We start from the raw sequence: 23,513 nt of genomic DNA on the forward strand, positions 1-23,513 counted from the left end.
GTGGTTATTTTTCAGTGTTTGTGTGTTGTATCGTGCGATAGATCACGGGTTCGAGTCGTGACCACTAATGCTTGTATTAAGGTAGGCTGTCTACATCACACCCCTTGGGTGCGATCCTTTTCCAGACCCTGCGTGAATACGGGATGCCTTGTGCACCGGCAGTGGCGGAGCCACCTTACAGAAAGAGGTGTCAAATGACACCCCTTCGTGGGAAAATACACTGTGTAAGTAGGTAAGAAAATATTTATATGCATATATACTATGTATTGATACCCCTTCGCGGGAAAATACACTGTGTAAGTAGGTAAGAAAATATTTATATGCATATATACTATGTATTGATGATGTGCCGAGGGTATTGCGGAAACAGCCTCTCTACTCCTTTGGAGGAGGGGTAAAGTCTGCATACACATTACCCTTCCCAGCCCCCACTAGTGGGATTTTACTGGGTTGTTGTTGTTGTTATATACTATATATTGACTCCCTTTAATTTTTTGGTATGTTTCCTTTTATATATTTTGACATCCTTAATGAAAATTCTGGCTCTGCCACTATGCACGGGTTACCCTTTATATGTGTTTGTGTGTACATACATACCTATAATTTTCTTTCTTAGTACTATGAGAAAATAAATATATAAAATTAAACAGCTTACAGTATGGAGATTTTTGTGAGGAAATATTAAACTAATGCAAAATCTCCAAATAATTGGAGTAATAGTTATATTATTTAAGATTGAGTTTGAGAGAATTCATTCTCAAATTCTGGGACCAGATCAAAAAGGAAGTAAACTTGAACACAGAACACATACAGTAGGAATTTTTCACTATAAAAAGTTTCATTCTTTCAGTCTGATATCTTTTTTTGGTAAGCATTAATTCCCAAGAATTATTAATATTTCTACTTTATTCACCTTTTATGTAGTAGTAGTAGTTATTATTTTATCTTTAATTTCCACCATTGAAGCTAACATTTCAGCTAGCTAGCTATTCCTCAAGGTCTTTTCTCAATCTATTTAAATATCTTAATTAGTGCAAATTTACTATGTTTAAATAAATTGTGTCATTTTTTTTAACTAGGAAAAGCTAAACTGATGCAGATTGTACCAGCAGAAGGCATGAATAACAATACAGAACTAGAGCAAGTTCGCGATTTGGCTGTAGAGGAACATGAGGAGGAGGAACAATTGTCCGAGAGTACGATGAGAATTCAACCATGGACTAAACAGATCACGTTACGAGGAGTCATTGCTAGTACGATAATCGGATGCATTTACAGTGTGATACAAATGAAAATGAATCTCACAACTGGAATTAATCCTAATCTCAATGTCTCAGCTGCTCTTCTTGCTTATATTTTCATTCAGACATGGACCAAGATTGTTAAAATGCTTGGTTTTGTCTCTGTTCCTTTTACTAGACAGGAAAATACTATGATACAAACATGTTCTGTTGCATGTTACAGCATTGCTCTTGGAGGTAATGTACTAAATATATTGTTTTAATTATGTATTTCTTGAAATTCTTTGTGAATAAGAGTATCATTTTTGTGATTATGATATGAAATACAATGGATTTTTCAGGTGGATTAGGATCTTATTTATTGGGAATGGACAAGAAAACTTATGAGTTAGCTGGTGTTGGTACAATGGGAAATACATCAAACAGTTATAAAAAACTTGAGATTGGTTGGATGATTGGCTATCTTTTAGTAGTTTGTTTTATTGGCCTTTTCGTATTGGTTCCTCTTCGAAAGGTATTTTAAATTCTTAAGATTTTCAATTCTTTTAAATTTATTAAGAATATATGAATTTGAATTTATAGAAATATGAAGTAAGAGGACAGCTCGATGCACTAAGCTCCTGCTATGCGCTGGGTCCGGAGAAGGGTCGGACCATAAGGGTCTATTGTACGCAATCTTACCATGCATTTCTGCAAAAGGCTGTTTCCACGGCTTGAACCGGCTCCTGTCACATGGAAGCAACTTTACCAGTCACGCCAAGACTCCCCTTGGCATCTCGGTGCACTAAACTCCCGCTATGCGCTGGGTCCGGGGAAGGGCCATAAGGGTCTATCGTATGCAATCTTACCTGCATTTCTGCTAGAGGCTGTTTCCACGGCTTGTACCCGTGACCTCCTGGTCACATGGCAGCAACTTTACCAGTTACGCCGAGCCTCCACTTTAATGGTGTTGTTCTAAATGGTGTTCTTATACACAGGTGTTGATAGTGGATTATAAGTTGACATTTCCAACTGGAATGGCTACTGCAGTTCTTATTAATGGTTTTCATGGGAAGAGTGATAAACTAGCTAGGTAAAATTACTTATAAACTTTCCTTTTTAAGAAATTTTTTATTCTTAAATTCTTAATAAGGCCATCATATAAGTTCTTGATTATTTTGCAGAAAACAAGTGAAGTGTTTCCTCAAGTTTTTTAGCTATAGTTTTTCATGGGCTTTCTTTCAGTGGTTTTATACTGGCAAAGAGGATTGTGGATTTCAACAGTTTCCTACTTTTGGATTGAAAGCCTGGAAACAAACGTAGGTCTTCTTTTTTTTTTTTTTTTTTTTTTTTTTGCTCTAATATCCTATTTTTCCTCACATTTCTGAGTCGAGGGTAAGGCCTGTCTACACACTATCCTCCTAGACCCCACTTGTGGACAATGGTGGAGCCACTCATCAGCAAGGGGAATCAATTGACACCCCTTCGTCGAATAATTGCACTGCATAGATATGTTAATTTTTTTTATATAATTTATTTATACTATATGTTGACTTCCCTTGATTTCTTTGCATGCTTACTTATTTATATTTTGACTCCCCTTATTGAAAAGTCTGCCGGAGGTACCTTATAGGAAGGGGTGTCAAATGACACCCCTTCGCGGGAAAAATACACTGTATAGAAAAATACACTGTATAAGTAGGTAAAAAAATAAATTATATGTATTTATACTATATATTGACTTCCCTTAATTTCCTGGAATGTTTACTTTTAAATATTTTGACACCCCCTTACGAAAATTCTGGCTCCTACACTGCTTGTGGGAATATACATGGATTGTTGTTGTTGTTGTTGCTGTTTTTTGATTTAATCATATGATCATGGACTAACATATATTATCTGCTGTTTTTTTGTAGATTTTACTTTGATTTTAGCTTAACTTATGTGGGAACTGGAATGATATGTCCTCATATAGTGAACATATCATTGCTTCTTGGAGCTGTTCTTTCATGGGGTGTAATGTGGCCTCTTATTGCAAAACTTAAAGGAGAATGGTTCCCTGCTGATATACCAGAATCCAGTATGAAAAGCCTTAATGGTTACAAGGTTAATTAATTTTCTTTTTTTTCTCCTAATAGTACTTAATTAAAATCTTAATTTTCTACAGATTTTTCATTGTAGTATATTTCTTGCCTTGTCTAGGTCTTCATCTCCATTGCCCTCCTACTTGGTGACGGCCTTTACAATTTTGCCAAGATAATGTACTTCACACTAGGCAGTGTTCATGAGAGATTCAAACACAAAAACCAAACTCCAGGTAAAGTTTAAATGGAAAAACTATCACATATCCAGCTTAACTATAATTGTTATACGAGGATTAAGTAACGGGTGAGAGGCTAGTCTGATAGGGTTTGTGTCCTAGACTGCTAGTCGTTATTGTCGTGTCCACACTATTCTTCCACGATTCATAGTACTGAGCCTTACTTACGTTTTATTGTTATTGATTTTCATCTATTTTCTGGTACTTATGAATGTTGTTATTATTTCTATAATTTCAGTTGATGGTATAGATATATTGTCTTTTTCGTCTCCTTGAGTCGATGGTCTATCGGAAACAGCCTCTCTACCCCCTTAGGGTGCGGGTAAGGTCTACGTACACTTTACCCTCCCCAGACCCCACTTGTGGGATTTTACTGGATTGTTGTTGTTGTTGAAGGAGAGCCTTGGCGTAACTGGTAAAGTTGTTTCCATGTGACCAGGAGGTCACGGGTTCGAGCCGTGGAAACAGTCTCTTGCAGAAATGCAGGGTAAGGCTGCATACGATAGACCCTTGTGGTCCGGCCCTTCTCTGGACCCCGCGCATAGCAATAGCTTAGTGCATCGGGCTGCCCTTTTTGTTGTTGTTGTTGTTGTTGTTGTTGTTGTTGAGGATTAAGTATATGACTTGGTTGAGTTTCTTAATATCTCAGCAGCTGGAGTGAGACAGAACAAGAACTCGGGGGATGTAAAATATGATGAAGCCTTTGTTAGAGAAAGCATTCCAATGTGGTTTGGAGGCGTAGGGTATTTAGCCTTGGGAACTATTGCTGTGATTATGATACCATTAATTTTCCATGAGATCAAATGGTATTGGGTTATCATAGCCTATCTTTTTGCTCCATCTTTAGCTTTCTGCAACGCGTATGGTTCTGGTTTGACTGATATAAACATGGCCTATAACTATGGCAAAGTTGGACTTTTTATGATGGCTGCATTGGCTGGTAAAGAACATGGTGTTATTGCTGGTTTAGCTGGTTGTGGTTTGATCAAGTCTGTGGTTAACATTTCTTGCATTCTGATGCAAGATTTTAAGACAGGGCACTTAACTTTGACATCTCCAAAAACTATGTTTCTAAGCCAAGCTATTGGCACAGCTTTAGGATGTGTGATTGGGCCACTAAGTTTCTTCTTGTTCTACAATGCCTTTGATATTGGCAACCCTAATGGTGAATTCAAGGCTCCTTATGCACTGATTTATCGAAATATGGCGATTCTTAGCGTTCAAGGTGTCTCGGCTTTGCCTCAACACTGTTTGCAGCTGTGTTATGGCTTCTTTGCATTTGCTGTTGCAATAAACTTGGTGAAAGATCTTTCTCCAGAGAAGATAGGGAAGTGGATGCCATTGCCTATGGCGATGGCGGTGCCTTTTCTAATTGGTGGATATTTTGGTATTGATATGTGCATAGGTAGTCTGGTTGTATTTGTATGGCATAAACTTAACTCAAAGAAGGCTAAGGTGATGGTTCCAGCAGTTGCTTCTGGTTTGATCTGTGGAGAAGGTTTATGGATTCTTCCTGCATCTATTCTTGCTTTGGCCAGAGTAACTCCTCCCATCTGCATGAAATTCTTGGCTTCTTAAAGAACTTGATTGTATAACTGGTCCATAAAAGACTGATGTACTGATTTACAGAAGAGAATTTTAGTCACCTACAGCTCGTTTCATTTGGTTTTTCTGCATTCTTAGTCTAGGAAATGACAAAGTTGTACGTCACGCATTGAAATTTACAATGAGAATGGGTGGCATTTACAATAAATTTCTCCCCGATATCCTGTGCGAAGTATTTGGTACTCTTGTTTGTCCTTCTATCACTTTAATTCCTTCGTTTAGGGAGAAGAGAGGAGAATGAGACCCTAGAAAGAGATATGGGGTCCGGCCCTTCCCCGAACTCCATGCATAGCGGGAGCTTAGTGCACCGGGCTGCTGTGTTTTCTTCTTCTGTCCTTCTAGGGATAGGGATAAGGCTGCGTACATCTTACCCTCCCCAAACCCAACTTGTGGGAAACTACTGGGTTTGTTGTTTTTGTTGTTGCTGTGTTTTCTTCTTCTATATCAGACTAAGTAAAGGTCAATTATAGTAACTGTCTATAATAAACAGCACGAATAGCCTGAAAAATGGTAAGTAACTTGCTATGATCAATCTCGTTTACAATATCTGTGAATATATCTTAAATCATTACCAAATGCATAACTAAATTAGTTATACAGCATTTCCTCTTTCAATTTGAATGAGCAAATCAACTCAATAGACAATGGTACCCGTTAGCCAAAATAAAAGAAGCCTCTAAGAACAAATTTGACAAAGTTTCTTCTTGCTAATCCACATCTATGAAACATCAGTACGAGCTCAAATACTTGTAATCCTATGACGTATATCCACTCAAAAGAGGAACTTCAATGAACCTCATTTCATGAGAAAAATTGAATAATATACAAGTGTACATTAGCTGCAGACTCCAAGAGGCTAATAATTCAGGCTTCTCTAGTAGGAATACCACCTTCGACGTTGATCATATAATCACAGGCAAAAAGCTCACGAAGTGATGATGCCTGCCAAAACATCACTCTTGCCCCTTGCACCTATTGTGTAAACCAAACGAATCGCATCAAGCCACCAGTCCAAAGATTCCCATGAATCCGCGATCTGAGAAATAAAACAATGTCAGTGGTTATACAAAGGAAACTTTTCAAGGAATGTAAAATGCTAAAGTCCAAAACAGGAGAATGTAAGACTTAGAAAGTGTTTCCTACCAAAAGATTAATCTTAAAATGAACATATTTAATATTTAGAACTAAATTTTCCCACCCTCACCCATTCCTAGAAAGGGAAAAATCATGGATAACATAAAATTAACTTGTAAACGTTCCCATGAATAAGAAGAATGGCAACCTGCACAAAAATGTTCATGTTCACATCTCGAACCCTTTTTTGTTTGTTTTCGGGACTAATTAAATATGCTACATCTAGCACCATATGTGACGGTAGTTTAAGTTATCCAAATTACTGTAGCATATTTGTAAGAACCTGAGAACAAGTCGCATCCATAGCTGATAATCTCTAAATCTAGAGGCTCAGAGAGGAAAGATAATTGAGTTGGAAAAGTGTGAGATAAAGATATGATAAACAGGTCTGCTCAAATATTAGGCAATATCAGAAGACACCCAAATGCAGTCTTATCAGGTGTTACCAAAGTAGGTCTCTGTGTGTTTTTGTGTGTATGTGTGAGAGTGTGTGTGTGTGTGTGTGTGAGAGAGAGAGAGAGAAGGTTGATTTGACATGATCAAAAGTGGAGGTAGATTGCTTGCATAAAATCCAACTCTTGTCAAAAGGTATGTGTGTCTAAGCCAATTTGCTGTACAAGATGAAGAAAGTGAGTGGATCACCGCAGCAAACAGGTCAAGGACAGTAAAGAGTGGGCCAGGGTTTGATGTTAATAAGTATCCATAGAAACCCTAACACATAGGCAAAAGGCATTATGAAAGCATGGGCCCAAAGGGAGCAATGACTTTTTAAAAAATCACAATCATTTGCTAAAGGAAGCCTTCAAAACATCCTACAGAGAAAATATTAGCTTTTCTTGACAAATTACAACTATAGTTACTCTCCTTTTAAATTAATCTAACTTATAATTTTCAATGTCTTGGCCCATGTTGTCTAGGGAATATGACTGCCCTTCAAATAATTAGGAAATGTATATACTGCTGTCTCCAATTTATTGGTTCGCAGAGGACTGGATTAGACACTGATTACCAGCAACAGAGAATATTGTAATCTAACTGTATAGTTCTCTTAGGCAGATTTCATCCATGAGCTCAAATAACTATCAGAATTAGCCCCAGGAAACATCAGAAGGGGAAAACATAAGCTGAGAAAGCGTCAAGAATTACCATGTAAACTGGTCCATGAATCGTATCAATGCAGAGGCCTGCACCAGGTGGTAATGTAAGATCAGAACATGCTGATACAGAGACGATATCAGGCACATCAACTTTAATTGCTTGTCCATTAGGACTCGTATCTGCTGATGAAAGGCTTCTTGACATGTGCCGTTGATCAACTTTACTGATCTGTCCAAGTAGGAAAAGGAATTACTAGTAAAGAAACTACAATTATGTATCAAAGCAAACGTGCAAGTACACCATTCAGATCCTTCAAGAAAGCAATAATTTCCTATCATCTACTTGGCAGATCTAAAAGAAGAAAACACCACTCTGTGCGCATCAAGGGAAGGTCAACCTTTGGCGCAACTAGTAAAGTTGTTGCCATGTGACCAGGAGGCCACGGGTTCAAGCCGTGTAAACAGCCTCCTGCAGAAATGCAGGGTAAGGCTGCGAACAATAGACCCTCGTGGTCCGGCCTTCCCGGGACCCCGCACATAGCGGGAGCTTAGTGCACCGGGCTGCCCTTTAGATAAATAAAGCATTCTCCAGTTCAAGTGAGAAATTAGAACTTGATAACAAGGGAAAAATAGAAAAACCAAAATAGTCACAAACCTGTGACATGGTACGCTTAACATAAGTGATATGCAAGGATAGAAGTTCAAAGAGATCATGTAAATAATGATTAGCAATAGTCAGGTTCTACCATGTGATCTACTGATACTTTTTCACAGTAGTTTAGTTATGCCATTATATTTATGCTGAAACCTCATAGCACTAATTTTGAATGCAAGAGGTTTTCATATGGAACTAGATTTCTAAATTGTCCATGAAGAAAGAAAAAAACAATGCTCGTCTCCCATAAAAATAGTGTATTTATTGCTAACAAACTAAGGCATGGACTTTCTTTACCTGTTGAAGTCCTTCGTGATTCAAAACAAACTGAGAACGCTTCCAGTCACTGTGTGGTGCAAGCGGATTACCAGCAGGTGGTGCAGTTAGATATCCAACCTTTAGGTAGGGCAGAGGTAGCTGGAAATAGATAAGTGCTTTTAGAACTTCATTGCATGATAACTTATATACCCAGGATTCTAGCAAATTACATACCATAGATCGCACAAGCTTCAAGGCACTTGTATAAACCTGCATAAAAACAGCAAACTGAAATGAGGACAATGGGAACTGCTTAACAAGTTAAAGCAGAAGAATAGCCACTGGCTTCCTGATGACAATTTTCCTTCACAAGCTAGCAGAATAATGATCAAAATCTTGAATTCCCTTCACTTGCAATGTGTATCACCAGGGTAAAGAGTTAATACTCTCTTTTGATACAGCTAGTCAAACCAGACTGTAGAGTTAACAATAAGTGATAATGACATCAACACCAACAGTTACTGTGTCATGGGTAGATTAGTTTGAAGAAATAGGAAGAAAAGGCAAGGATTAGAAATATAATGCATTTATGACTTTACCCAATGTTTCCATTCCACTCCTTTCTTTTTCATCACAACAAATTGACGCCTTAGTTATACAAAGAGAATTATGATGGAGATAAAATGGTAGCATTGTGGTACTAAAATCATATATTTCAGACAGAAACGATATACCGAGTAATTTGGTTTCAGTGCATGTGCAGCCGCAATGTAAATCGCAGACTGGCTGTACAACTCATTAGGAGAAATATCTTTAGCGTTAACAGCTCCCCCTGTTCTTGACATGTCTTCTGCTAATCCATACTGCAATAGAGTGATGCAAAAAGAAGGTTATCATCATTTCCACTTTGTCCTTTCACATTGCTTAATTTATTTCATTTTTCACTTGAATAGGAGGGAGGTAGTTGGAAATGATCATCACTCTCCAAGTGCAGAAGCCAGAGAGCAGATATGTTAAACCTACCAGAACAGTTCCAAGGTTGTAGATTGCCCTATGGAAATCAAATTGCAGTTGGATCGCTGCACGAAACTGCAATTCATAAGAAAAAATGAGTGATGTGAGAGCATGAAAAAAAAATCAGATACACAGTGCCTTTTAGGACTCAACCAAACTACTGGACCTAAAAGGATTTTGCAGCTTATTCTTCACATCTAGGATCTGTCATCAAATAAAACCAGTACCTTACTAATTGCCGTTTTGACAATTGTCAGCTTTTCTCTGGCAGGAACAATTGCACTGAGTTCCTGAATGCATTTCAAAAAGCATAAGGTCAGGTTTCAATCTGGCAAACTGAAATAAAGAGCAAATTCAGGAACTATACTGAAATAATCTACGCCAAGTCAATATCTTAAGTCTGGAAAAGCTTGTCCAGCAAGAGGATTTTTCTCAAGTACAGGTACCTGCAGGGCAAGTCCCCAGTTGTTCAATGCCTGGAATAACAGTTAAAAGGAATTAGAGTAGGGAAAATACTCCTATGGACAAGAGATCAAGAGCATATCATTATAAAGCAAAATAATGCATTTCAGGAGAAAAGCAGCAAAATTCACATGAAATGAACAACCAATGTCTGCATAACCAGAAAATTCAGCAAGCATAATATATAGAAAATTGTTCAACATAAAAAACCACCTAATCACTTCAGAACAATAGGAGATCATTAGCTGGTATGTTGATATAAAAACACAGTACAAATGCATCCTTTAGATAGAGTTATATGATAAACTGGTAACTGGTATACCTAAAGAAAAAATAAGGCTACTACAGAAGAAGGAAAAATCAAAAGATACCTTAGGTTTTTCTGTTTGATAATACAGACTTCAAAAAGATTAGCATTCAAAAGAAAAGGCAGGGGTTGGAAAGAAACAAAAAGGGAGCAAATGGCCACTATTAGCATAAGTTAAGCTAGCTTAGAAATTACCTGTGGACTGTTCCAGTTGAGCTGGACAGCTTTTTCATAGTTCTTTGTTGCCTGAAAATTTAAAGAACAAGAAAGTTTTTCGAATAAGGTTGAGCTTACTTGATATCAATTAAACAGCAAAGCTTATAAGTTGAAGGAGAAAGAAGAGAACAACACAAGCTTTGCATCATAAGCTTGCCAACCAGATATCATTAACTTAGGACTCATTAACAGAAACGTTTGTGCTTATTTCAGCTAAAGATAAAAACAAAAATAATGTGTTTGTATTAAGTTTCTAGAAAAATGAAAATAAGACATGTTCTTTCATTATAAGAGGTCTTCAGGACCAAATAAATGAACCTTGGCAGGAACAAAAGCAGCTTTAGAACAAAGTTGGAAAGAAGAAAAGGACGAACATGGTAGTGAGCCGTGAAAGGTAGTGCAGAGGTGGGGGAAAGGGGGAAGGATTGGTGTCAAATAGGGTTGGAGGATAGAAGAGGCGACAGCAACAGATGAAGAGGAAAAAGAATGAAGAAAGGATAATGGAGGAGTGCGGTGAAGAAAAGTGGGTTGGGGTTGGAGAGCAGGTGGGAGGGGTAGTATTGCGGATGAGGGGTAAAGGTGCGAGAGAATGTTGGGGGTTAAGGATCAAATAAAACAAAAACACACTTTTTCTTTCTTTTTTGTGTTTGGGTGTGCACTTGAACATGTGTGTAAAACAGAAACAATTACAACACCATATATTGAATTCTATTTTCAACATTCTGAAACTTAAAACAGGAAAGAGTTTCTAGTTACCAAACAGTTCCTCAATTAGGTAACAAAGAAATAATAAGGCAGAATAAGTAACCTCCAAAAGCACATCAAATTCAAGATGATAACAAAGCGACTGTCCCAGCGTAACAATAATTCAGAATAACTTCTCATATCTTCAACCATGGTTCTTGCTAAGGTTGTGCATCTACTGACAGAATATAGAAATGAAGAAGAGGAAAGATGTGTCTTATCTTTTAGGACTAAAGAGAACACTCTTTTCGCTCCTGAGGCAACGAGAGCAAATAACATAATAGAGCTAACACTAACCTGCTTCCAAAGTTCTTCAGCTTCTTTTGTACGACCCCGGATTTTCGCTCGATCAGATATTGCAATGGCCCAATTATAGTAAGCCTGAGATAAATAAGAACAAGAAATGGCCTGAGATAAATAGGAATACATGGATGAAACACGACAGACCCATGTTCAGACTAACCCCTCTCTACCAACTACCCTCTCTTCCTTAACGTGTTATAATGCTTTGACTATATATTGATATATAAGTGAACGTGTCTGCTGTGTGAATACGATATTAGGGATAGGAACTTCTACAAGCACTACTAATTGCTCCTGTAACTCAATGCCAAAGGATTCACTTCAATGGAAGTGGACAATACAGTATTGAATTTGCAATTTGGTACAACGTTGTGGGTTTGCCGCTGGAGAATAATGAAAAGGATATATCGAAAAACAAATCATCAGATGGAAAGCTAATACATATAACAGTAGTGAGAGATCATAACATAGGCCACTGAATTGTGACTTTCATATAAAGTAATCTGATCTTGCAGTTAAATCCCACTTGTGGGATTATACTTGGTTTGTTGTTGTTGTTGTTGTCGATCTTGCAGTTAAATATTACTCCGTTTAATATCACAATGTAACCTGGACTACTTTACATATACACAAGTTAAATATATGAATTGTTAAAAAAAAAAATGGGAGACTATTATATGGTTTTGAATACATACATCATTGAGTGTAGGACAAAGACGGGTTGCCTCCTCATACTTCTTGCACGCCTCTTCCAGCAAATCATCTTTTGAAGGTGAAGTGGAATCTGGGTTTACATTGTCTGCACTTTCCTACATGAAAAATCAAAACTAGGAATTGTCAAACTATGAGTAATCTCTATAAAAGGAGATTCAGATCCTTTTGATATGTAGATAATGGGGTTTCTCTTTCTTACATTCTTTTTCCTATTCTTTAGGTAATTCCGAGGATGCTATTTACAAACAAAAAAATAAAAAAATTGCAAAAACAATCAGTCCAAAAACTAAGGAACCAAATTACCTGAAGAACCAGTGCCCAATTATAAAGTGCATCATAATCTTCTGGATTTCGCTCTAGCGCACTGGCATACCTGCACAAAGATCAGAACTTAGATAGGCATTCATGAAATATCAAAGCTTAATATGGGAGAAATTGCTATGCAGTTTAGAGTTGTGCATAAATGCACTAACCAGACCAAAAAGAGGAAACAAACAAAATCGCCGAGAAATCCCACATTGACAAACAATCAATTCGCAACATGACATGAATAGCTTTTGTTTTTGTTTTTTGTTGAGCTATCATGACACGGAATAGAAATTGAAACAGTTGTTTCATACTTCAAGGTTGTTGTTTTTTTCTTCCATAAAATAGCTGTACATTTAGGGGTCCTAGTGGAACATTTCAAAGTATTCAATTAATTCTTTTTTGAGATAAACCATCTTACGCAGAGCAGACAGTGAATACTCTATCAAATTCAGTAACAAACTACTCTATAAAGGTACTATCTCACGTCCTGATCACCATGTAGGAAAATCCTGGAAAACAAAACCCCCTATAGAGTGGTGTGTTTAACTTGGTAGTTAAGGAGGCTTGGCTAACCCAGCACAACCTGCAGAGAAGGAGATTATGCATCTACAATAGATGTGTTTTGTGCGAGGAATATGAATATGCAAATCATCTTTTCATTCACTGTGAACTAATCAATCAGTACTGGAGCATGCTATTGAACATATTTGAGGTGAAATGGACCATACCAAGGACACGAAGGATTTATTCGTCAGTAAAGTTCGAAATTTGGATAACCTAGTGCAATTCTATGGTGGGTGATTTACGGTGAAAGAAATCATTAATATTCTGAAGAAAAAAAGGAATAGTTAGACACAAATGCTTTTGTTTTAGCATTTTGGCTTAGCATAGTGATTGTAAATGAAGTTGATACCATGTTAGACTTCCACTTTCATTTGCAGGATTTGTAGAGTTTTGCCTTTTGTAATGTACATGTCCAGCACCCACTTAGTGCTGGAGTGCTGGAGATATCTCGATAAAATCGTAACCTATCAAATAAATTAAAAAGCGAACTCCGACTCCTTGTAGAAAGTTAATTGTCTGAAAACCTCTAGATTTACAAACCATAAAACTTGTCACGAAATTGGAAATTGGAATGTCACAACCTAGGCCCAATTAAGATGTGTCACTCCCTAACTAAAATGGTGCTAAGATTAGATTTACCTCCGGGCAGCATATGTTAGAATCCGTTGGCGAGATCGACCCTCCTCGTCAGCACCTGTGACGCTGTTAATCAACTCCAAGGCAGCATTACTGTCTGTCTGCTGCTGATTGCTCTGTTCACTGGAGAATGAAATTCAAGAATGCACTTTTACTGCTGACCAGCCATAATATTCTTCAATCTTGTTCATTTTTTTGGTCAAATTTTATTTATATTTCATTTATCTTCGTTCATGATCATTTCATCCACCGACCTGAACTGTTTTGCTTTAGCATCAACAGCAGTTAACTAGGAAGAGTATGTTTCACAATCAAGAACTCACTTTTACTATCGACCAGCTATCATCCTCTTCAATTAGCTAGTTTTCTAGTCAATTTTCTTCCTGTTTCATTAATCTTTATTCATGATCATTTCATCCAACCACCTAATTCTGTCGCTTTTGCATCAACTACAGTTTCCTTAGACGAGTATATTTTACAATCAAGATCCCGCTTTTACCGCCGACCAGCCATCATCTTATTCAATTAGTTTCTAGTCAAGTTTTCTTCCTGTTCTATTTATCTTCATTCATGATCATTTAATTCAACAGCATGAGCCTCATTGCTTTTCTGTCAACTATAGTTAACTTGGAAGACTACGCTATACATTCAATAATGCAGTTTTAATATAGAAGCACCTGATTGCTGATTCAATCTAGCACATTAACGATATATTTTTCTTTAAGAGTTTATGTTATATAAACCGTCATTGTAAAGATATTTTTACCTGTGAGGAGTATCGCCTTCGCGTCTTTCCGCTTCAGAATCATCATTAGCATCGCCATTCTTCAATTCATCCAACAACTCTCTCATTGTAAATGTTCGGCTACCTTCATCTTTTTTTAGCTGCTTCGAATTGCTCTCCGATTCAACTGTATCATCCTTTAGCTCATCTACCTTCGCATTTGAATCACTCATCTCGTTCGACTGGATCAATTTGGACGCCTCTGCATTGTTCAATTGTACATCACTCACCTTGGGATCTGAATCACTCGCCTCATTAGATTTCGCCAATTTCTCGTCAGATTTTGAGGCCTCTGCATCATTCGACTGTACATCTCCTGATTCGTTAGCAATTTCTTCGGATTTGTAAAGCTTGGGATCTACCGCGTCGGTTGATGGTGATTCCTCTGGCCGGATCGCGATGTCTCCGGGATCTTTCACGGTGGCCGGAGCTTCTGCTTCTTTTTGCAATTCCGGTTGATCGGCGGTTGAGGACATGGTGATGAAGGAGAGAGGGAGGAGTTAGCAATGGCGAAAGTAATGTTTGAGTGTGAAGCTACGAGCTAATGGCGAAGTACATGTGACAGGGAATTGTTTTTGAATCAACCTGTAAGGACTAGTAAATCATAAACCAGATAGTGGTTGGGAAAATTCAGCAAAACTGGAGACTTTTGGGGTTTAAAACTAGTTTACAATACTTTAGAGGGAGGGGAATAATATATGGAGTAATTGGCAAATGAACCTTGAAGCATAATTCAATTTTACCCATAACTTTTTGATAAATGCCTATCTGTTACGATAAATATCATATTGTGGTGCATGTCTACTCTTACTCCATTATGTTCATGTCAAATAAATGACATATTTTCTATGTTCAATGACATATTTTCTTTACTTTTCATGCCTATATAAAGGCTTTGTAATAGATAGAAAAATACACACAATTGAAGAAGAAAATCTATTCCTTCTCTCTTTCTCTATTTCTTGTTCATGTTTTATTTAATTGCTTTTATTTCTTATTCAGGTTTTACTAAATTGCTTTTATTTTATAACACGTTATCAGCACGATTCTCTAACCAATTGTATGTATATCTACAAAAAAAATTCTACATCTGGAAATATTGCAATTAGAAGCCATACATATCATCTCTTGGTTAAATGTAAAGAGAAACTACATATGGTAAGTAATGAAATGTAAGAAGATATGATTATCTTATACTCGTCATTCCTCTAATATCTCGTATGCACACAACTTCGTACTACACATGTATTGCATAAGCACATATTCATATTACATCTTTTATATCACATGAATGGAATGAAATTTTCGAAGTTCTATATGTGAAAATCATAGTAGCAGTCAATTGTTGATATGACGCATGTCATGCTAACCAAGAATATGTTATATAAGTTGTCTTATGCTTTTTTGTGTGCTAACTATCTTCAATCTGTCCTGCTGCTTTTAATATTTTTTATTTACTTGGATGAATATTTTTTCTTTTTGGGTTTTTGCACTTGCATAAAAAATAAAAAATTGGTCATACTGATTAGAAACATAAATCATCTTAAAGAAAACAAGAAATACTTCACATCTTTATCTAGGTTAATTAATTAATTCTTTGAAATTTGGAAAACAAACCAGCTATTGAGAAAGTATTCATAATTTATGGTCGTATTATTTGAAAGCAAACAACGATTAGTATGACTACTAGAAGAAGTATTTTTGAGTATCCATGACCTACTTGATGCTTGCTACTGACTTACCATTTTCAAGTATTTTATATGAATGATGCACAAGCTACAACTGGAAAGTTGTTACCTATAATGTTACTTTTCAGGTAATATAAATGTTGAATTTATGTATTAGTACTATATATGTGATGTTACCTATATGATGTACTTTTGATAAATTTATTCACTAATTGCTTGATTGAATTGAGTGAAGGAAAGTCATGGCATTAAATCAAATCCAATAGGTAGGGTATACCCCGAAAACAACAATATTTTTTAGAGAGACTCAATAAATATTATGACAATAATTTTATAATTCATTTAAACTCTAATAAAATTTAGAAGAAATATTATGACTAAAAATGGTTGTATTTCATATAGATGCTACAAATAATTAATAAAGCTTTACACTAATTTGAGATTTGTACACTTATTTAAGAAAGGAAATTTGATTTTGCTAAGTTGCAAATTAGTTGTGTATAACTTTCTTGGCATGATTGAAATTAAGGCTTGAGAATGAATCTCAATATTGTTTAGCCTATTATGCCATTGATTGAGGGTAAGACATCGGGATGCTCCATAATGATAAGAGTTGGGTTTGAGTCCCAATTTATTATGGCCTAACATGTCTTTATATTGGTAAGACATTGGGTTTGAGTCCCACTATACCATATTGATGATATAATGATGACTAAAGAAAAATAATATATTTTTCATTAAAGGCATGAAGATTGTCCCACTTGATTTGCTCTATTCTTGAAGTGAATGTGGTAGCAGTGCATAATAAATTTAAATGAAGACAAGTGGTTGAACAACGAACGTGGACATTCCAAAGATCAAAATAATAATAATCATCACTATGATTATAAAAGGAGAACAATAAGGATTCTCAAAATAGTCCTTCAAAACGTGAAGGCAATGTTTACTACCAAATTGGTATGAAAATAATAAAGCACGTCGCTGATTATGATCAATTCCTTGAAGAGAATGTGACTTGTGATAAACATTGAGAATGCAAACTCATTCCTAAAGTTGAATGTGACAATATGTGATAAAAGCAATGAATAAAGACATGCAATTCATGATTATATGAATATCACACAACTCACATCTAAAGGAGGTTTGAGTGAAATAAAGAGAATAAATATTATTGTGTGGTTACATGAATATGTCATTGGTCGCGTACATGTGATACGCCAAATATTATTTTGTCATGCCTTATAAAAGTTATTAAAGGCAAAATTAAAGCAAGAAATAATTTTGCTTATGATAATTCTGACCATGACAATTTATTATAATATAAGTTTCTCCGTGAAGGAGACATTTACCATATGAATGGTATGATAAAAAATCTTGTAGTACAAAAGTTATTAAGAGCTCCGAAAAAAATAATTTGTTACTACCCGGATGAATAAACTTATTCATGACATTGATATTGTAAAGTCTCAAAAGAAACTTTTTTCAAATGTATAAGTCAAAGTGGTTGGCATATTGAGACTATAAATGAAAGGAAGATTGTATATCTTCATATTTTTATAGTCATACCGAGTAAATATAAAATGTTACCCGATTTTCTTTCTATTTGTACTACACAAATATAAGCATGATGTTAGAATCATATGCCACAAGTAAACTAAAGGTTTACTAAAATAAATACTAGTTGGCATGACTGGTTGACCATCCCGGTTCAATTATGATGCGAAAAATTAATTAAGAATTACATTGACATATATTGAAGAATAGAAGATTCTTTAAAAATTCTCTTGTGCTGTTTATTCTCATGATATACCAGTTAAGGTTGGGATTGAATCCCTTGATTTCTGGAACGAATAAAAGGTGATAAATACATGGGCCCAGTCACCTGCCATGTGGACCGTTTACTATTATATGATTTTAATAGATGCATCTATTCTATGGTCACATGTGCATTTGTTATCAACTTGCAGTTTGGCTTTTGCAAGATTGTTTGCTCAAATTATTAGAGCACAACTACAGAATATAAATTATGATGATTTATCTTGATAATACTGGTTTAAATCCAAATTGGTTTAGCGGAAATTGTATGTCTCCAATTACAGCTAAATCATTGGTTATTAGAACAAAACTCCCAAAAATAAAATTTGGTATAAGATGTATTATTTAATATACACCAGCACTTGTACACATCTAGCCAAGTTATGAATTTTTTTTCCTATAACAATCGGTTCAAGGTCAGGAACCAAATAAATTTTATATAGAAATATGTATGTGCTATATGATTTAATTATGCGACCACAATGCACAAGTATGGGTTCCACAAGAAGGTTGGGAAATGTATTGGTGATCCCAACATTAGGGGGGAGAAAATGGATAGCTGAGAAAGTGATACGTGAAATGAATTATTATGAATACATATAGATCCTCATACAAGAAAAGAAGTCCAAGTGATAATTAATTTATAAATTATTACCATACGCATTTGCTGACCCAAAGCAAAATGTCATATTTCAACTGCTAATGTTCCAAATAGAATAAAGTCCATGAGGGACAGAGTCTATGGCACGCATGAAGCGTAACAGACCAATCGGTTCCAAAGATAAAACTCCTTGAAGAATGAGAGGAACAAATGTTCAATATGGTCATAATAAGGAGGCAAGTACTTTAGAAGGGCACCACGACATAACACTTCGAAGACCCATGTGAGAGGCTCGGGTACCTGAAAATAATGAGATAAAGAGATCTCAATAAGTTATGTCTTTATTGTGTAATAATTGAACCGATATAAAATGATTGTCGACGATATTGTTAACATAATGTAGCGCTAAATATTATTAATATTGACGAGGATCTTGAGTTCAAATCTGTTATGAAATTTGGGCACATAAATGATTGGCCAAATGGAAAATATGCAAAGAAATTTGACTTCACTTGAAAAATGTAAAGTTGGGCGGATAGTCCCAACACCTAAAAGTATAAAGCCAATAGAGGTATAAATGTGTTCTTGTGCAAAAAAAAGTTCAAGTCGACAGATATAAAGACGACTTGTGACACAAGAAAATTAGTAAATATCCTCACATTGATTATATGAAGACATGTTCTCTTATGGTGGATATAATTATTTCAGGTTTTAATATGGCAATACATGAAAACTTGATATGCGTATAGTGGAAATCATTGGAGGATTAAAATTGTTCTGAAGCATATTAATGTTTCCAAAAAATTTATTAAATAAAGCTTCAAAAATCCTTATACGGATTGAAACAATTAGGGCGTATATGGTATAATCGCCTGTGTGAGTACCTATTGAAAGAAAGGTACAAGAATGATTCAAATTGTCCTTGTATCTTTATAAAAAGATCTAGATTTGAATTTGTTATAATCTCTGTGTATGTTGATGATTCAAATATCATTACAACTCCCACGCAGCTTCCTAAAGCAGTAGACTGTTTAAAGAAAGAATTTGAAATGAAAGATTTTGGAAAGACAAAATTTTATCTTGGTCTACAAATTGAGTATATGAAAGATGAAATTTTTATCAATCAATCAACATACACTGAAAAGATTTTAAAGCGATTTTATATAGATAAAGCACATCCATTTAGTACCCCGATGGTTGTGAGATCACTCGATATAAATAAAGATCCATTCCGACCTCATGAAATAATGAAGAACTTGTTGGTCCTGAAGTATCATATCTTAGTGCAATTGATGCACTAATGTATCTTGCTAACACTAAAGGCGTGACATAACGTTTTCAGTTAATGTCTAAGAAAGATATAGCTCTGCTCATACAAGGAGATATTGGAGTGAAATCAAACACAAATTGTGTTATCTAAAAGGGACTACCAATATGGGCTTATTTTATGGCAATGATTACAATCCCGATCTTGTTGGTTATGCCAATGTAGAGTATTTAACTGACACACACAAGACTTGATCTCAAACATGCTATGTGTTTACATGTGGAGGCACTGTCATATCTTGACGATCGACTAAGCAATCAATCGTGGCTACTTCTTCTAATTATACTGAGATAATTGTTATTCATGAAACAAGTCGATAATGTATTTGGTTGAGGTCTATAATATATCTTATCCGAGACAAATATGGTTTGAAGTGTGACAAACTATCCATAATTTTGCATGAAGACAATGCATCATGCATAGCCCAATTGAAGGGATGATTCATAAAAGGAGATAAGACAAAACACATTTCACCAAAGTTATTTTTCACACATGATCTTCAAAAGAATGGTGATATCAATGTGCAACAGATTCATTCAAGTGATAATATGGTTGATTTGTTCACCAAATCTCTACTGACGTCAACCTTCAAGAAACTGGCGTACAAGTTTGGGATGCGAAGCCTGAAGGATGTGAACTGATGCTCTCATCAGGGGGAGTTAATACGTGGTGTACTCTTTTTTCCTTACAAGGTTTTGTCCCACCAGGTTTTCCTTGCAACGGTTTTAACGAGACAACCAAAAGGCGCATTTCTAAATATGTGTACTCTTTTTCCTTCATTAGAATTTTTTTCCTAATAAGGTTTTAACGAGGCACATTATTTATGGACATCCAAGGGGGAGTGTTATGATAAATATCATATTATGGTGAATGTCTACGCTTCCTCCATGTTCTTCATGTCAAATGTTTAATGGCATATTCAATGATATATTTTCTATGTTCAATGACATATTTCTTCATTTTTCATGCCTATATAAAGGTTTTGCAATAGATCGAAAAATACACACAATTGAAGAATAAAATCTCTTCCTTCTCTCTATCTCTATTTCTTGTTCATGTTTTATTTAATTGCTTTTATTTCTTGTTCAGGTTTTACTAAATTGCTTTATTTCATAACACTATCGATATTAAAAGAAGAAGATTTTTTTTTTTAAAAACGGTCAATTTGATAGAAAACATGTAATGATATTTTAAAATCCTTAAAAATTGTAAACATATATTTACATTTTTTGTAAAAGAATGTGATTATTTAGAAATATTTTTAGATAAAGTATCACATTAGCATCGTATTACTTGAAATTTTGAATGATAAGTAGATATAACTTCAGTTTATTGTTTTTGGCTCTTATAATATTTATTTACTTACTTATTTATTTTCTTCCATTTTAGATCTCATATTCGCAAGATACCATTAACTAAAGTATCAGGAAATCATTTTAATGTATAATTTTATCACATGATTTAATAATCGCCTAATATTATTTTGGATATTCGCTATAAAAGTAATAGCAGAAAAAATATACAAAACTTGTATATATATATATATATATATACATACATACATACATTCTCTATGTTATATACAAGAATTATACAAGTTTTTTATATTTTTACAACTACCAAATATAAATAGTTTCTGACGCAGGCTAAAAGTGATAATACTCCTATTATTTTTAAAATCATTTGCAAAATAAAGTTTTTAGAGTCCAAGTTAAAAAGCTCAAAGAAAACCAGGGAGAAGTTTTACAAGTGGTCATTCAAAAATAGTCTTAGTTTCAAAAGTAATCAAAATTTAGCTACTTTTCATGTAAAAATAAATTTGAACGAAAACACTGTTCAAAATGCGGAAAATACTCCAGTATAATATACTGAAATTAATTCCAGTATAATATACTTGACTTCCAGCATAATATATTGTAGTTCCAATATAATATACTGGTCCAGCATAATATGTTGTAAGTTCATGTACAGATGCTCCAATCTCCAGTATATTATGCTAGAACTTTCTGCGTGTTAGAGTTCAAGCATAATATGCTGTAAGTTCATATACAGGTGCACCGATCTCCAGTATATTATGTTGGAATTTTTCGTGTTACAGCAAACTAGTGATTAATTTTCAATGACTTTGTAAATGCTGGCTATTTTTGAATGACCAATCCGAAAACTGACTAGCCCGTGATATTTTTACATAAAACCAAGGAGGAAGGAAAGAAAAGCCAGTTGGGCTGGATTCGGCCTAATAAAAAAAGAAATTTTTACTTCCTATAGTAAAGGTTAACACCTTATTTATTTTAAATAAATACCATTTAAAAAAAATTATATTCTATAGATACCTTTTAATGTTTACAGCAAAATATCTAATTTTGGTTACCTTCTACCCCTAAGCCACTAAATACGCTATTCAGTTACATTATTTTATTTCTCTCTCTACTTTGATACATGCCATTCTCTTCCCCCCTTCCCTGAAAACACAATCGAGGTCTCCGCTCGCCGCCATCTTCCTCTGTTTATGTTTGTCAAGTCTCCACAATGCTCTCTCGTTTCATCTCCAAATCCTTATACCTCCTACTCTTAATCCTGCTTCATTCCAAAACCCACTTCTTAAACCCTAAACTCATTTCCACTATAGCCTCTCTTCCCATTCCCAAGCTATGTTTCTTTCCCAACAACTCACATTTCTTCTCCACAGGTAACAACAACAATGGCAAAGATTCAGAGCCATCATCTTCTGATTTGTGGAAACTTTTTTCTAAAACTGATCAATATTTGTTCAATGAAGACATAGAAAGTGTTGACGGTATACAAACACAGATTCTTGATGATGGGTCTTAGGCTAAACAAGAACAAGAAGAGAGTGGTGATGTGTTTAAAGAAAAGGGTGTTGGTGGAGGATGAGATTCGCCGGAAATTAGGGTTTGTTCTTGAACAAAGATGACGGAGTTTGGGACTGAGCAACTTGATTTTCTGTTAATATATTTTAATGTATTTTCAACGTATCACGCTGTATTTTCATGTATTTTATTGTATTCATTATTTTTTTCCATTGTAATTCAATGTATCTCGTTATATTCCATGTATTTCATTGTATTCACTGCCTTTTTTAATTGTATTTCAATGTATCCCACTGTATTATATGTATTTTATTGTATTCACTGTCTCACTATATGCCATGAATGTATTCATATATTTTTTTAATTAATATAATTTATGTATTCAGATGTATTATATAATTTCTCTGGAAATTGCTATGTTTTTGGGGTATTTTTCGGTTGAGAATTTTTTTTATACAAGGAAATACCAAATTTGTTTGTTATAATTGAGTTTGTTGAGTTATATTAGGAGTCTATTATGTTAATTGATTCACTTTCCATTTAAAAATAGTATAATCCCCTATTTCATGCCGTGAATAAAGTCGAATAAAATAATCTGTCGAGCCGTGATCCCATGTTTCATACCATGAATACAATCGAAATACACTCGAATACAACAACTGGACTTCCCTATTCATGCCTATTTTTGCTACTGTATTTATGAATATAGCAGCTTAAATATATCTAATACATATTATAACAATTATAAACGTATGTACCATTCGTAATATAGCAAATGATATTTATAGATAACTAATTAGCATAGTACTTTATTCAAATTTATCATAAAAAATAGCCCAAAAGCCAGATTCACAAGCCCATTTCACTGGCACACCTCGTATAAAATTCTACAAAGTTAAAAAAGCAACG

The 23,513-nt window shown here is 35.0% G+C and overlaps 2 protein-coding genes across 6 annotated transcripts; one reads left to right on the forward strand and one right to left on the reverse strand.

The window, feature by feature from the left end:
- Positions 1-620: 620 nt before the first annotated feature.
- Positions 621-5,304, forward strand: LOC104214637 (metal-nicotianamine transporter YSL1). Of its 5 annotated transcripts, none has more exons than XM_009764335.2 (8): positions 621-867; positions 1,080-1,478; positions 1,583-1,755; positions 2,219-2,313; positions 2,405-2,539; positions 3,137-3,326; positions 3,423-3,537; positions 4,193-5,304. In XM_009764335.2, the coding sequence occupies exons 1-8, from the start codon at positions 690-692 to the stop codon at positions 5,116-5,118; spliced, it is 2,211 nt and encodes a 736-aa protein (XP_009762637.1). In that variant the 5' UTR covers positions 621-689; the 3' UTR covers positions 5,119-5,304. The 5 variants fall into 5 exon arrangements, with proteins under 5 accessions (XP_009762637.1, XP_009762636.1, XP_009762638.1 ...); XM_009764334.2 differs by having other exon boundaries at positions 622-867; positions 4,190-5,304; XM_009764336.2 differs by having other exon boundaries at positions 776-867; positions 1,100-1,478; positions 4,190-5,304.
- Positions 5,305-5,641: 337 nt separating this feature from the next.
- LOC104214638 (protein HLB1) lies at positions 5,642-14,913 on the reverse strand. The gene is made up of 14 exons (XM_009764339.2): positions 14,325-14,913; positions 13,562-13,681; positions 12,353-12,422; positions 12,031-12,144; positions 11,330-11,413; positions 10,268-10,318; positions 9,750-9,779; positions 9,531-9,593; positions 9,313-9,378; positions 9,024-9,152; positions 8,524-8,559; positions 8,329-8,448; positions 7,426-7,605; positions 5,642-6,181 (listed from the first exon to the last, which is right to left on the reverse strand). The coding sequence occupies exons 1-14, from the start codon at positions 14,816-14,818 to the stop codon at positions 6,071-6,073; spliced, it is 1,668 nt and encodes a 555-aa protein (XP_009762641.1). The 5' UTR covers positions 14,819-14,913; the 3' UTR covers positions 5,642-6,070.
- Between the last annotated feature and the right edge of the window lie 8,600 nt (positions 14,914-23,513).

Source organism: Nicotiana sylvestris, chromosome 8 (genome assembly GCF_000393655.2).
Source record: "Nicotiana sylvestris chromosome 8, ASM39365v2, whole genome shotgun sequence".
NCBI classification, from domain to species: domain Eukaryota; kingdom Viridiplantae; phylum Streptophyta; class Magnoliopsida; order Solanales; family Solanaceae; genus Nicotiana; species Nicotiana sylvestris.